The sequence below is a fragment of the Piliocolobus tephrosceles genome, chromosome 21, assembly GCF_002776525.5.
Source record: "Piliocolobus tephrosceles isolate RC106 chromosome 21, ASM277652v3, whole genome shotgun sequence".
Classification (NCBI taxonomy): Eukaryota; Metazoa; Chordata; class Mammalia; order Primates; family Cercopithecidae; genus Piliocolobus; species Piliocolobus tephrosceles.
The window spans coordinates 10,688,785-10,703,987 of record NC_045454.1 but is presented as its reverse complement, the minus strand read 5'-3'; the positions used below and the strand labels follow the sequence as shown (position 1 = coordinate 10,703,987).

At 49.7% G+C, this 15,203-nt stretch overlaps 1 protein-coding gene across 1 annotated transcript; it reads left to right on the top strand.

Moving 5' to 3' along the window:
• The first annotated feature begins 249 nt into the window (after positions 1–249).
• On the top strand, positions 250–14,874 carry C5AR1 (complement C5a receptor 1). Its single transcript, XM_026457336.1, has 2 exons — positions 250–404; positions 12,598–14,874. The coding sequence occupies exons 1-2, from the start codon at positions 402–404 to the stop codon at positions 13,645–13,647; spliced, it is 1,053 nt and encodes a 350-aa protein (XP_026313121.1). The 5' UTR covers positions 250–401; the 3' UTR covers positions 13,648–14,874.
• The last annotated feature ends 329 nt before the right edge of the window (positions 14,875–15,203 follow it).

Genomic DNA, 15,203 nt, shown 5'->3' with positions numbered 1-15,203 from the left:
AGAGAGAGAGACAGAGAGAGACAGAGAGAGAGAGGGACAGAGAGAGAGAGACAGAGAGAGAGGGACAGAGAGAGACAGAGAGACAGAGAGAGAGAGAGACAGAGAGAGAGAGGGCCCCAACTAGGGAAATCAAGGCCAGAAGACGGGCCGAGCCTACAAAGGAACTTCCTCGGTTTTCCGAGCGCCGGCCCCCCTTCTCTGCCTGGGAGGAGGTGGTTAGAGTCCCCTGGGTGTGTGCCCCGCAGAGGGAGCTCTGGCCGCAGTGCCCAGTGTGCAGACCAATGAGAGCCCCAGAGAGAAAGATGGTCATTTCCTCCCTGCATCTTCTCTTGAGGCTTTAAAAACCACAGCCCTTGGGCAGGAGGGACCTTCGATCCTCGGGGAGCCCAGGAGACCAGAACATGGTGAGTCTCGAAGGGGAATGGGAGCAGGAAGCTTTGCCCAGGGTCCCTCCCATCTCTGCTCCCGTGGGTCCTTTCTCTCTCCAACTCTCACCATCAACTCTGTCTGTCTCTCCCTTTCCTTCTCTCTCCCTGTCTTCCACATCCCAGGCTCTAACACTCCAGGACTGGGATGTGGCCATGGGAATAAGATTGTCAAGTTGTGGGAGCCACAGCAACCTCATGGGGCTGGGGTCCGAGAAAACTCCCCAGGGGAGGGGACCCTTGAGTTGGGTGTCGTAAGATGACTAAGAATTCCACAAGCAGCCGAGCGCGTTGGCTCATGCCGTAATCACAGCACATTGGGGATTGTGCCAAGGTGGGAGGATTGCTTGAGGCCAGGAGTTCAAGACCAGCCTGGCCAACATAGTGATACCCCGTCTGTATTTTTTTAAAAAAAGAATTCCACAAGTGAAAAGATCTAGAGAAGGCCTTCCAGGCAGTGGGAATGGCAGAGAAAATGTTGGGAGGCTGGAAAGAACCAGTTTGGAGGAATGGTAAAGTTACAAGCTCTTGCAGATAGATGTTCTTTTATTTTCCAACTTGGGATCTTGCACTGTTGCCCAGGCTGGAGTGCAGTGGCACTGTCATAGCTCACTGCAGTCTTGAACTCGGGCTCAAGTGATCCTCCCACTTTAGCCTTCTGAGTACCTGGGACCACAGGCATGCACCACTATGTCCGGCTCATTTTTAAAATTTTTATTCTTGTAGAGATGGGTTCTTGCTATGTTGTCAGGGCTGGTCTTGAACTCCTGGCCTCAAGCCATCCTCCCACCTTGGCCTCCCAAAGCTCTGGGATTACTTGTGTCAGGCCATTGCGCCTGGTCGTTTCAGATGTTCTACATGATAGAGATGGGGAAACCGAAGCCCAGGCAGGAGCAGAGATGGCTGGGGTCCCTCCGTGGTTGGTGGCAGAATGAGGTTATGCCATGGATTCTGCGAGCGTCAGAAGGAACGCACCCCAGGCTAGATGAAGGTCCCCGTCATCCCTGCGTCCGGCGGCCTGGGCACTGAGCCAGCAGAGCTGCGACTCAGCACCTGCTATAACACAGGCATTGCCTTGCTTCATCTGCGTCAAAGAGGAAACGGAAGACAATTTGGATGGACCAGGGAGGGGGCTCATGTTGCTTCATTCCTGCGTTCCACCCTTGAGATCAGACCAGGGCAAATGGCACTCTCTGCTGCTGCTGCTTTTTGCTTTCCAAAACATACTACAAAGTACCAAAGGGCACTTGGTAAAAATTCATTCTCAGCCGGATGCGGTGGCTCATGCCTGTAATCCCAGCACTTTGGGAGGCCGAGGCGGGCGGATCACGAGGTCAGGAGATTGAAACCATCCTAGCCAACATGGTGAAACTCCGTCTCTACTAAAAATACAAAAATTAGCTGGGCGTGTTAGCGGGCGCCTGTAGTCCCAGCTACTTGGGAGGCTGAGACATGACAATCGCTTGAACCCAGGAGGCGGAGGTTGCAGTGAGCTGAGATTGCGCCACTGCACTCCAATCTGGCAATAGAGTGAGACTCCGTCTCAAAAAACTAACAGAAAAAAAAAAAAGAAAACTCATTCTCCCTCCCTACCCCAGAGCCTCTGACTCCTTTTCTTTTCTTTTCTTTTTTTTTTTTTTGAGACGGAGTTTTACTCTTGTTGCCCAGACTAGAGTGCAATGGCACGATCTTGGCTCACCACAACCTCCGCCTCCTGGGTTCAAGCAATTCTCCTGCCTCAGCCTCCCAAGTAGCTGGGATTACAGGCATGCGCCACCACGCCTGGGTGATTTTTTGTCTTTATAGTAGTGACAGAGTTTCACCATGTTGGCCAGGCTGGTCTTGAACTCCTGACCTCAGGTGATCCACCCACTTTGGTCTCCCAAAGTGCTGGGATTACAGGTGTGAGCCACCGTGCCTGGCCCTCTGACTCCTTTTTATTGCCCCCTCCCCTACCCAGAGGCAACCATGGGATGCCAGTTTGTGGTAGATCCTTCCAGAAACAGTTTACAGATGTCTGAGAGCACAAAGGCTTAGGGAACAAAGTAAGGACTAGTGTGATGCAGGGAACCCCAAAACCGATCTCAGTCTTTACTGTGAAATAGCTGCAGAGATCTGTCCTCTCCTTATCTTTTTGTTTTTTCGAGACAGTGTCTTGCTCTGTTGCCCAGGCTGGAGTGCAGGGGCGTGATCTCAGCTCACTGTAACCTCCACCTCCTGGGTTCAAGTGATTCTCCTGCCTCAGCCTCCCAGGTAGCTGGGACTACAGGTGCCCACCACCACACCTGGCTAATTTTTGTATTTTTGTATTTTTAGTAGAGACAGGGTTTCACCCTGTTGGCCAGGCTGGTCTCAAACTCCTGGCCTCAAGCAATCTTCCTGCCTCGGCTTCTCAAAGTGCTGGGATTACAGGCGTGAGCTACTGTGTCCAGCTTATTTTATTTTTTAGAGATGGAGTCTCGCTCTGTCGCTCAGGATGAAGTATAGTGGTGCGATCTCAGCTCACTACAACCTCTGCCTCCCGGGTTCGAGTGATTTTCCTGCCTCAGTCTCCTGAGTAGCTAGAATTACAAGTGCTTGCCATCACACCCAGCTAACTTTTGTATTTTTAGTAGAGATGGGGTTTCACTATGTTGGCCAGGCTGGTCTTGAACTCCTGACCTCAAGTGATCCGCCCTCCTTGGCCTCCCAAAGTGCTGGGATTACAGGAGTGAGTCACCGCGCCTGGCCTCGCCCCGGATCTTGGAGGTCTTTCCACATCATTATATAAACAACTTCCTCATTCTTTTTGTTTGTTTTTTTTCTTTTTTGTAGGGATAGGGTCTTGCTAGGTTTCCCAGGCTGATCTTGAACTCCTGGGCTCAAGAAATCCTCCTGCTTCAGCCTCCCAAAGTGCTAGGATTACAGGCATGAGCCACTGCACCTGGCCAACTTTTCCTTTCTTTTTGATAGCTGTGTAGTATTCCGTTGCCTGGATGTACCATCATTAATTTAGCCAGTCCCCTCTTGCTGGACACTTCAGTTATTTCCAGTCTTTGGAGTGGTGACGCAGTGGCAAAACTTTGCAAGCCATTTGCGTCTGAAGATCCTGGAAACCACAGGATGTTGGAATCAGCATATTTTTTCTGCCTTTCTGAAGTTAACCAGAGGAAAGGACTGAGCGAGCTCATGGCAGGAAAGGAGCTTTGTCAGCTGACGAGGGAGTGACAAGGCAATGTCAGAGCAGAGGGTGAGGAGGCTTCCCTTAAGAGGATCTGAGTCATTCTGTAGTCAAGGGTTGCTGGGAGCATGCGAAACCAGCAGAGGCAAAAGTTACTTTCGTGTGTCACAGCCAAGGGGGACATTCAAAATATTTAACAACGTGCTAGAGTGCAGAGGAGCCCTGGGCAGGGTCTAGGGCCTCCTGCTGCACCTAGTGTTAACTGTTTAGTGACATGAGCGTTGGGACCTGGAGCGGGGGTGTCCCAGAGTAGGAAACAGGAACTTAGGGTGCTAGGAGTGGGCAATAGAAGAGGTGGGTGGCTGAGGGCGGGGGCTGTTTACCAATGAAAATATTTTAAACAATGTTAACCTTCTATTTGGAAACATTTTCAAACTTATAGAAAAATGGCAAGAATGGAACAGGCTCATATACATATACATTTTACCCAGGCTCTCCCAATTTACTCTACCTATCTCTCCATTATCCATCCATCCATTCATCCATCCATCCATCCATCCATCCATCCATCCATCCATCCATCCATTATCTAGCTTTTTTTTTTTTTTTTGAGACAGAGTCTTGATCTGTTGTCCAGGCTGGAGTGCAGTAGAGTAATCTTGAGTCACTGCAACCTCCACTTTCCAGGTTCAAGTGATTCTCCTGTCTCCCCTCCCAAGTAGCTGGGACTACAGGCACACACCACCATGCCCAGCTAATTTTTTTGTACTTTTAGTGGAGATGGGGTTTCGCTATGTTGGCCAGGCTGGTCTTGATCTTCTGACCTCAAGTGGTTACAGGCATGAGCCACCACACCCAGCCCATTGTCTATCTACCTATCCATCATCTATCTCCCAATCATATCTCTATCTATCCATTGTCTATCAGTCATCTGTCTATCCATCATCCATGCATCCACTCATTTGCCCATTCGTTATCTATCCATCCATCCATTCATTCATTCATATCCATCCATCTTTCTATCATCTTTTTTTTTTTTTTGAGACAGAAGTATTTCTCAGTCAAGGCCGGAGTGCAGTGGCACGATCTCAGCTTACTGCAACCTCCGCCTCCCAGGTTCAAGTGATTCTCCTGCCTCAGCCTCTGAAGTAGCTGTGATTACGGGGTGCACCAACATGCCGGCTAATTTGTGTATTTTTAGTGGCCTTTTTTGAATGGCTTCTTTCACTTAGCATCGTGTTTTCAAGATTCATCCACATTGTAGCATGTGTTAGCACTTCCTTTTCATGGCTGAGTAATATTCTACCACATGACTAAACAACCCCTTTTTCATTCACTCATTAGCAGAAAGTGACATCTTAGCTTTCAATAATTTACTCATGAGGGTGATTCCATCAGTAAATGCCCACTGCCCACAGCCTGGTTAAACTTGGGCAGGCACAATGTTAGGGAACTAGAAATAAAAAAAGAAAGACTATCCAGGCATGGTGACTTTTACATCTGTAATCTCAGCACCTTGGGAGTTCAAGCCTGGAGGGTTGCTTGAAGTCAGGAGTTTGAGACCATCCTGTGCAACAAAACGAGACCCCATCTCTACAAAAAAAAAGAAAAAAAAGAAAAAAAAAGAAAAAACAAAAATTAGCTGGGTGTGGTGGTACACAATTGTAGTCCTAGCTACTCGAGAGGCTGAGGCAGGAGGATTGCTTGAGCCAGGGGGGTTGGGGTGACAGTGATCCATGATTGCACCACTGCACACAAGCCTGGGTGACAGATCAAGACCCCATCTCAAAAAAAAAAAAAAAAAAAAGAGAGAAAATGAAATATAAAAAGGGAGCCGGGCCTGTAATCTCAGCACTTTGGGAGTCCAAGGCGGGAGGATTGCTTGAACCCAGGAGTTCGAGACCAGCCTGGGCAGCACAGTGAGACCCTCCTCTTTACAGAAAATTAAAAATTAGCTGGGCACAGTAGTATGCACCTGTAGTCCCAGCTGCCTGGGAGGCTGAGGCAGGAGGATCACCTGAGCCTGAGAAGTCAAGGCTGCAGTGAGCCGAGGTTGCACCCCTGAGCTACAGCCTGGGTAGCAGAGTGAGACCCAGTCTCCAAAAAAAAAAAAAAAGTGGTTCAGAGATGTGGATCTGAACTCTTCAATAATCAAAGTATTGACAAATAATAATACCAATGGCTGCCACTTCTTGTCCCCTTCTCTGTGTCAGACGCTGTGCTAGGTGCTTAGGCATTTTTCATCTTATTTAATCTTAAAGGTGAATATTTTAAAGGTGTAAAAACCAGGCCAGGTGCGGTGGCTCACGCCTGTAATCCCAGCACTTTGGGAGGCCAAGGTGGGCGGAGGTCAGGAGTTTGAGACCAGCCTAACTAACGTGGTGAAACCCTGTCTCTACTAAAAATACAAAAATTAGTGGGGCATGGTGGTGGCGCCTTTAGTCCCAGCTACTCAGGAGGCTGAGGCAGGAGATTCACTTGAACCTGGGAAGCAGAGGTTGCAGTGACCTGAGATTGTGCCACTGCACTCCAGCCTGGCCACAGAGCGAGACTCTGTGTTGGCCAGGCTGGTCTTGAACCCCTGACCTCAGGTGATTTGCCCACCTCAGTCTCCTAAAGTGCTGGGGTTACAGGCGTGAGCCACCACACCTGGCCTGAAATGGGCATATTAACAGAACCTCCTTGTAGGTTGTGGTCAGGATCGAAAGAACAAATTCCATGTGGCACGTATAGCAGGTGCTCAGTAAGTAAGTACTGGTGCTCAGTAAGTACTGGCTGCTTTCGTATGACCACTCAGTGCCTTGATGGGTGCTTTACTGCAGTGTCTGATGGCTCTGGGCACAGATTTCACCTACAAGGCTTTCTCCAGTCCAGCTGCCATGGACTGCAGCCTTTCTTTCTTGGGTGCATGACAGCTTCCTGCAGCTCTGTCTAGGAAGAAGTGATCAGGACCTTTTTGTTCTTTTTTTTTTAGATGGAGTCTCACTCTGTTGCTCAGGCTGGAGTGCAATGGGGCTATCTCGGCTCACTGCAACCTCTGCCTCCTGGGTTCAAGCAATTCTGCCTCAGCCTCCCGAGTAGCTGGGATTATAGGTGCCCACCACCATGCCCGGCTAATTTTTGTATTTTTAGTAGAGATGGGGTTTCACCATGTTGGCCAGGCTGGTCTCAAACTCCTGACCTCAGGTGATCTGCCCACCTCGGCCTCCCAGATTGTTGGGATTATAGGCATGAGCTTATTTTATTTTATTTTATTTTATTATTTATTTATTTATTTATTTTGAGACAGAGTCTCGCTTTATCGCCCAGGCTGGAGTGCAGTGGCGCGATCTCGGCTCACTGAAAGCTCTGCCTCCCAGGTTCACGCCATTCTCCTGCCTCAGCCTCCCAAGTAGCTAGGACTACAGGCGTGTACCACCACGCCCAGCTAATTTTTTGTATCTTTAGTAGAGACGGGGTTTCACAGTGTTAGCCAGGATGGTCTCGATCTCCTGACCTCGTGATCTGCCCGCCTCGGCCTCCCAAAGTGCTGGGATTACAGGCGTGAGCCACCGTGCCCGGCCTATTTTATTTTATTTTATTTTGAGGTGGGGTCTTGCTCTGTTGCCCAGGCTGGAGTGCAGTGGTGCAATCTCGGCTCACTGCAACCTCCGCCTCCTGGGTTCCAGAAATTCTCCTACCTTAGCCTCCCAAGTAGCTGGGACTACAGGCACACACCACCACACCTGGCTAATGTTTTGTATTTTTAGTAGAGATGGGGTTTCACCATGTTGCCCAGGCTGGTCTAGAACTCCTGACCCAAGTGATCCACCTGCCTCAGCCTCCCAAATTGTTGGGATTACAGGCATGAGCCACTGCACCTGGCCTGTTCTTTATTTTATTGTGGAAATTTCAAACACACAAAAGTGAAGAGAATATTATAAGCCCCTACAAATCCACCACTGCCATTCTTAGTCATCTATAGCCCTGCTCTCCTTCCTCCCTCTGTCCCTCTCTCCCTCTCTGCTTTCTTCCTCCCTAATTTCCTCTTCCCTCCTTTGTTTCTTTTTTTTTTTTGAGACGGAGTCTCGCTCTGTCGCCCAGGCTGGAGTGCAGTGGCCGGATCTCAGCTCACTGCAAGCTCCGCCTCCCGGGCTTACACCATTCTCCTGCCTCAGCCTCCCAAGTAGCTGGGACTACAGGCGCCCGCCACCTCGCCCGGCTAATTTTTTGTATTTTAGTAGAGACGGGGTTTCACCGTGTTAGCCAGGATGGTCTTGATCTCCTGACCTCGTGATCCGCCCGTCTCGGCCTCCCAAAGTGCTGGGATTACAGGCTTGAGCCACCGCGCCCGGCCTGTTTCTTTTCTTTCTTCCTGCCTTTCTTCCTTTCACCCTCCTTCATTCCCTCCTTCATTCCCTCCTCCCTCTCTTCTCTCTTTTTCCTCTTCCCTTCCTTCCTTCCTCCTTCCCTCTCCTCCTCTCTCTCCCTCGAGTTGCTCCTTTTGCTGGAGTGTTTTTTGTGCAGTCCTAATTAGGGAAAAGGAGTCAGGCTGGCAGGACCCAGGGAAAGCAATAAGAGGAAGGAGATAAACTATACATCTGCCTCTCTTCATGGTCTAGGACACACAGCTCTCCTATGCAAATAACTCCCAATTTTCCTGCGTCCAGCTATCGCCAGACACTCAGCTAATAGAAAAATGCAAGTTAGCTCACTGCAACCTTGGTATTACTGGAACTTCACAAAGCCCTTTTCACACACAGCACAAGCACCATCATATAAAATCACTAGCGAGCCGTTGTCTCTTTGCGGTTAGCTCCTCTGTTGCTGACCTGCCCATTACACTCTTACAACATATTTTCCTACTTTCTCTAATAAATCTGCTTTTCTTTACCTACAACTGTCTTGGTAAATTCTTCTACCCTGCCGGGCGCGGTGGCTCAAGCCTGTAATCCCAGCACTTTGGGAGGCCGAGACGGGCGGATCACGAGGTCAGGAGATCGAAACCATCCTGGCTAACACAGTGAAACCCCGTCTCTACTAAAAAATACAAAAAACTAGCCGGACGAGGTTGCGGGTGCCTGTAGTCCCAGCTACTCGGGAGGCTGAGGTAGGAGAATGGCGTGAACCCGGGAGGCGGAGTTTGCAGTGAGCCGAGATCCGGCCACTGCACTCCAGCCTGGGCGACAGAGCGAGACTCCGCCTCAAAAAAAAAAAAAAAAAAAATCTTCTACCCTGCATCACTGGCCCCAAATAGTCACATTTGCCTGTAATATTATTGTTATTTTTGTGAGAGAGGGTCTCACTATGTTGCCCAGGCTGGAGTGCAGTGGTGTGATCATAGCTCACTGCAGCCTTGACCTCCTAGGCTCTAGTGATCCTCTTGCCTCACCCTTCCAAGTATCTAGGACCACAGGAGTACACCACCATACCTGGCTACTTTTTTTTTTTTTTTTTTTTTTTTTGTAGAGACAGGGTCTTGCTATGTTGCCCAGGCTGGTCTCTAACTCCTGGGCTCAAGCAATCCTCCCACCTTGGCCTCCAAAGAGCTGGGATCACAGACATAAGCCACAATGCTTGGTAAAAAAAATCTATTTCTTATTCCTGTTTGTATCTTCCTCTTGCTGCCCCCAAACATTTTGTTCAGGGTTGGCACCATGATCCTACAATCCGTCTTAGTGTCCCAAGAAGAGAGGCAATCAGAGATTCGATGCCACTGATGTGAGGCAGCAGAAAAGACACAGAACCATCTATGAAGTAATTTTTGCCCCCCCCCCAAAAAGAATTGTACCTAAATCTAATCAAAGTTCTAGATCTCAAACTACCACTTTACAGCAAAACCAAGGGAGAGAGGAACAGGTGAAATAACAGCACACCTAAAAAATCAGCAAAATCTACTTGAAATTGATAACTCCTGGCCGGGCGTGGTGGGTCTTGCCTGTAATCCCAGCACTTTGGGAGGCCGAGGTGGGCAGATCACAAGGTCAGGAGTTCGAGACCAGCCTGACCAACATGGTGAAACCCTGTCTCTACTAAAAAATACAAAAATAAGCTGGGCGTGGTGGCACATTGCCTGTAATCCCAGCTACTCAGGAGATTGAGGCAGGAGAATCGCTTGAACCCGGGAGGCAGAGATCCAAGATCCCGCCACTGCACTCCAGCCTGGTGACAGAGTGAGACTCTGTCTCAAAAAAAAAAAAAAAGATAACTCCTCCTAATGGCTTTGGGTTTTGAAATGATATCTGATAGAACAGATGGGCTGCTGGCCGGGCACGGTGGCTCATGCCTGTAATCCCAGCACTTTGGGAGGCCGAGGCAGGTAGATCATCTGAGGTTGGGAGTTCGAGACCAGCCTGACCAACATGGAGAAACCCCGTCTCTACTAAAAATACAGAATTAGCCGGACATGGACATGGTGGTGCATGCCTGTATTCCCAGCTACTCAGGAGGCTGAGGCAGGAGAATCGCTTGAACCCGGGAGGCGGAGGTTGTAGTGAGCAGAGATCGCACCACTGCACTCCAGCCTGGGCAACAAGAGCAAAACTCAGTCTCAAAAAAAAAAAAAAAAGACCAGATGGGCTACTCGGCTTTCTATGGGAGGATAAAAAGGGAGGCGAAGAGCAGTAGATGAACGTGCGGAGGGTCACACGGGCTTCACATAGGGCAGTCAGGATCTGAACCCTAGGGGACTGACTCCAAATCCAGTGCTGCTAACCTGAGTGCCATTCTGAGCCTACTACTACTGGACTACTGGAGCCCAAGTCAAAAGCATTCGCATAGACTCATACCTGTAATCCTAGCACTTTGGGAGGCTGAAGCAGGTGAATTGTTTGAGGCCAGGAGTTTGAGACCAACCTGGCAACATAGCAAGACCCCATCTCTACTAAAAATTAAAAAAATAAGCCAGGCATGGTGGTGTGTGCCTGTAATCACAGCTACTTGGGAGGCTGAGGCGAGAAGGTTGCTCGAGCCTCGGAGATCGAGGCTGTAGTGAGTCATGATCACACCGCTTGTACTCCAGCCTGGGTGACAGAGACTCTGTCTCTAAAAAGTTTTTTAAAATAGTGTTTTTATGCAATCTTTTTTTTTTTGGACAGTCTCACTCTGTTGCTAGGCTGGAGTGCAGTGGCATAATCTCAGCTCACTGCAACCTCCACCTCTTGGGTTCAAGCAATTCTCCTGCCTCGGCCTCCCGAGTAGTAGCTGGGACTACAGGTGCCCACCACCATGCCTGGCTAATTTTTGTATTTTTAGTAGAGATGGGGTTTCACCATGTTGGCCAGGCTGGTCTCGATCTCTTGACCTCGTGATCCGCCTGCCTTGGCCTCCCAAAGTGCTGGAATTACAGGTGTGAGCCACCACGCCCAGCCCCATACAGTCTTTTTTTTTCTTTTTGAGACGGAGTCTGGCTCTGTCGCCCAGGCTGGAGTGCAGTGGCCGGATCTCAGCTCACTGCAAGCTCCACCTCCCGGGTTCCTGCCATTCTCCTGCCTCAGCCTCCCGAGTAGCTGGGACTACAAGCGCCTGCCACCTCGCCCAGCTAGTTTTTGTATTTTTTTTAGTAGAGACGGGGTTTCACCGTGTTCGCCAGGATGGTCTCGATCTCCTGACCTCGTGATCTGCCCGTCTCGGCCTCCCAAAGTGCTGGGATTACAGGCTTGAGCCACCGCGCCCGGCCTACAGTCTTTTAAAGAATCAAAATTAATGCAAAAACATCCATGGTGAGAAAAATATCCAAATTTTAACTAAAGACCATCTGCTTTCATTTGTTTGTTTTAGCACACCGCATTATTGCACAACAGGAACTGTAGAGGCTGGTCCCCAACATTCTATTTTTATGGCCGGTTTATACAGGCACCCCACAAGCCTTTTCCCAACAAGGAACCTTGTTTTCCAATCTACAGATGCCTCGAACTCTCAGCTGGGCGGGTTCACCCAGGTTCACAGTGTGACAAGAACATGCAATCAGATTAGGCAACGTGGGGCTTTATGTAGTCATGGGCGTTTTGTGGTCTTATGTTCTTTTGCTAAGCTTTATAATCTTTTTCTTCTTGGTTCAAACTATAGGAATGGCCAGGCACAGTGGCTCATGCCTGTAATCCCAGCACTTTGGGAGGCCAAGGCGGGTGGGTCACCTGAGGTCAGGAGTTTGAGACCAGCCTGGCCAACATGGTGAAACCCTGTCTCTACTAAAAATACAAAAATTAGTCAGGCATGTTGGTGGGCACCTGTAATCCCAGCTACTCAGAAGGCTGAGGCACAAGAATCGCTCAAACCCAAGAGGCAGAGGTTGCAGTGAGCCGAGGTCGTGCCACTGCACTCCAGCCTGGCCAATAAAGTGAGACTCTGTCTCCAAAAATAAAAATAAAAAAATAACAAGCGGTGTGTCCTTCACTGACCAGTCTGAATGGGTAGTGGCTACAGCCTTGCAGTAGGGCGAGACTTTAACCATTAGGTTTCTGGATTGTGGGGAAGTGGGGAAGTCCAGGGACTTCACAGGATGGGGCTGAGGGGAGAGGCAGCAGGCTGGCAAGGGGCCCAACCAGCATGGAATCATTTCAATTTTTTTTTTTTTTTTTGAGACAGGGTCTCACTCTGTCACCCAGGCTGGAGTGCAATGATGTGATCTCAGCTCACTGCAACCTCCGCCTCCTGGGCTCAGGTGATCCTCCCACCTCAGCCTCTGGAGTAGCTGGGACGACAGGCAAGTGCAACCACATCCGGCTAATTTTTGTATTTTCAGTAGAGACGGGTTTTTGCCATGTTGCCCAGGCTATGCTTGAACTCCTGGGCTCAAGCCGTCCACCCGCCTCGGCCTCCCAAAGTGCTGGGATTACAGGCGTGAGCCACTGCATCTGCCTCAATATTGTAGTAAGTGGTATGACACCCTAGCTGACTCTCAGCCCTCAGCATCCCCATTTCCTAGGAAGAAAAAGCCACATGGGGGAAAAGCCACATGCCTGGGCCAGGATGTCCCCTCCCTGGGCACGTGTCTGCAGACTCATCCTCTCTGCTCTCTCCAATTCCCCTTAGGACCCCTTCAGTAGTACCACCCATGATTATGGGCACTACGATGACAAGACTGTCCTGGATCCCCGCATCCCTGTGGATAAAACTTCTAACACGCTGCGTGTTCCAGACATCCTGGCCTTGGTCGTCTTTGCAGTCGTCTTCCTGGTGGGAGTGCTGGGCAATGCCCTGGTGGTCTGGGTGACGGCATTCGAGGTCAAGCGGAACATCAATGCCATCTGGTTCCTCAACTTGGCGGTAGCTGACTTCCTGTCCTGCCTGGCGCTGCCCATCTTGTTCACCTCCATCGTGCAGCATCACCACTGGCCCTTTGGTGAGACCGCCTGCCGCATCCTGCCCTCCCTTATCCTACTCAACATGTACGCCAGCATCCTGCTCCTGGCCACCATCAGTGCCGACCGCTTTCTGCTGGTGTTTAACCCCATCTGGTGCCAGAACTTCCGAGGGGCCGGCTTGGCCTGGATGGCCTGTGCCGTGGCTTGGGGTTTAGCCCTGCTGCTGACCATACCCTCCTTCCTGTACCGCGTGGTCCGGCAGGACTATTTTTCAACAAAGGTGGTGTGTGGCGTGGACTACAAGGACGACACACGGCGGGAGCAAGCTGTGGCCATCGTCCGTCTGGTCGTGGGCTTCCTGTGGCCCCTACTCACGCTCACAATCTGTTACACCTTCCTCCTGCTCCGGACGTGGAGCCGCAGGGCCACGAGGTCCACCAAGACACTCAAGGTGGTGGTGGCGGTGGTGGCCAGTTTCTTTATCTTCTGGTTGCCCTACCAGGTGACGGGGACAATGATGTCCTTCCTGCACCAGTCATCACCCACCTACATGCAGCTGAAGAAGCTGGACTCCCTGTCTATCTCCTTTGCCTACATCAACTGTTGCATCAACCCCGTCATCTACGTAGTGGCTGGCCAGGGCTTCCAGGGTCGACTGCGGAAATCCCTCCCCAGCCTCCTCCGGAACGTGTTGACTGAAGAGTCCGTGGTCAGGGAGAGCAAATCATTCACGCGCTCCACAGTGGACGCTACGACCGAGAAGACCCAGGCGGTGTAAGCGATAGACTCGTGGGCCACTGTGGCGCAATGTCCCCTTCCTTCCCGGCCACTCTCCTTCCGCTTGTTTTCACTCCGCTCTTCGTGGGATGGCCTTACCTTAGCTAACTAACTCTCCTCCATGTCGCCTGGCTTTCCCAGACTTGCTCCTCCTCTTCCAGTGGAACTCTTCTCAGCCTTCCTCATTTGCGAGGTGAACGCTTCCTTCTAGGAAGCCCCCCCGCCCCCACCCCACACACCGTCTTTCCATCCCAGGCTTTTGAAAAACAAACAGAAACCCACGTATCTAGGGTATTTCCATATAGCAATAGGTGTGAACAGGGAACTCAGAATACAGACAAATAGAAAGATTCTCGCTTTAAAAAAACATATTTATTTTATGGTGAGTTGGAAAAAATGTAACTGGAATCTTAAAAGTTCTTTGGGATAAAACAGAAGTCCATGGAGTTATCTAAGCTCTTGTAAGTGAGTTGATTTAAAAAGGAAAATTAGGCTGAGAGCAGTGGCTCATGCCTGTAATCCCAGAACTTTGGGAGGCTGAGGCTGGTGGATCACCTGAGGTCAGGAGTTCCAGACCAGCCTGGCCAGCACGGTGAAACCCCATCTGCACTAAAAATAGAAAAAATTAACCAGGCATGGTAGTGGGTGCCCTTAATCCCAGCTACTTGGGAGGCTGAGGTGGGAGAATTGCTTGAACCTTGGAGGCAGAGGTTGCGGTGAGCCACGGTCACTCCATTGCACTCCAGCCTGGGTGACAGAGGGAGACTCTGTCTCAAAAGCAAAAACAAAAACAAAAACACCTAAAAAGCCTACAGTTTTGTTTTTACTTTGTTTTTAAATTATACTTTCTATTTTGAGATCATTGCAAACTCAACACAGTTGTAAGTAATGATGCAGAGGGATCTTGTGTACCCTTCACCCAGCCTCCCCCAATGGCAACATCTTGCAAAACTACAGTGTAGTCTCATAACCAGGATATTGACATTGACACAGTGAAGATATGGGACATTCCCATCACCACGAGGATCCCCAGGATGCCTACCTCCTCCACCCCCACACCCCAGCCTTTTCCCTAAACCCCGGCAACCAGGAATCCACTCTCCATTTCTCCAGTTCTATAATGTTGTCATTTCAAGAATGTTATACAGTGTAATCATATGGTATGTAATCTATTTTGAGCTGTTTTTTTTTTAAAAAGTATGCATGACTTTAATGATGAAAATAAAAATAATGAATATTGAAATCTTGTGTTATTTCTAATGAATAATTGACTTGCAGTAGGTATTAGTCCATTTGCACACTGCTGATAAAGACATACCCAAGACTGGGAAGAAAGAGATTTAATTGGATTTACAGTTCCACATGGATGGGGAGGTCTCACAGTCATGGCAGGAGGCAAAGGCACTACTTACATGACGGCGGCAAGAGAAGAAGAGGAAGAAGCAAAAGTGGAAACCCCTGTGAAACCCATCAGATCTTGTGAGACTTATTAACTATCACAAGAATAGCAAGGGAAAGACCAGACCCCGACGCACAACACATGGGAATTCTGAGAGA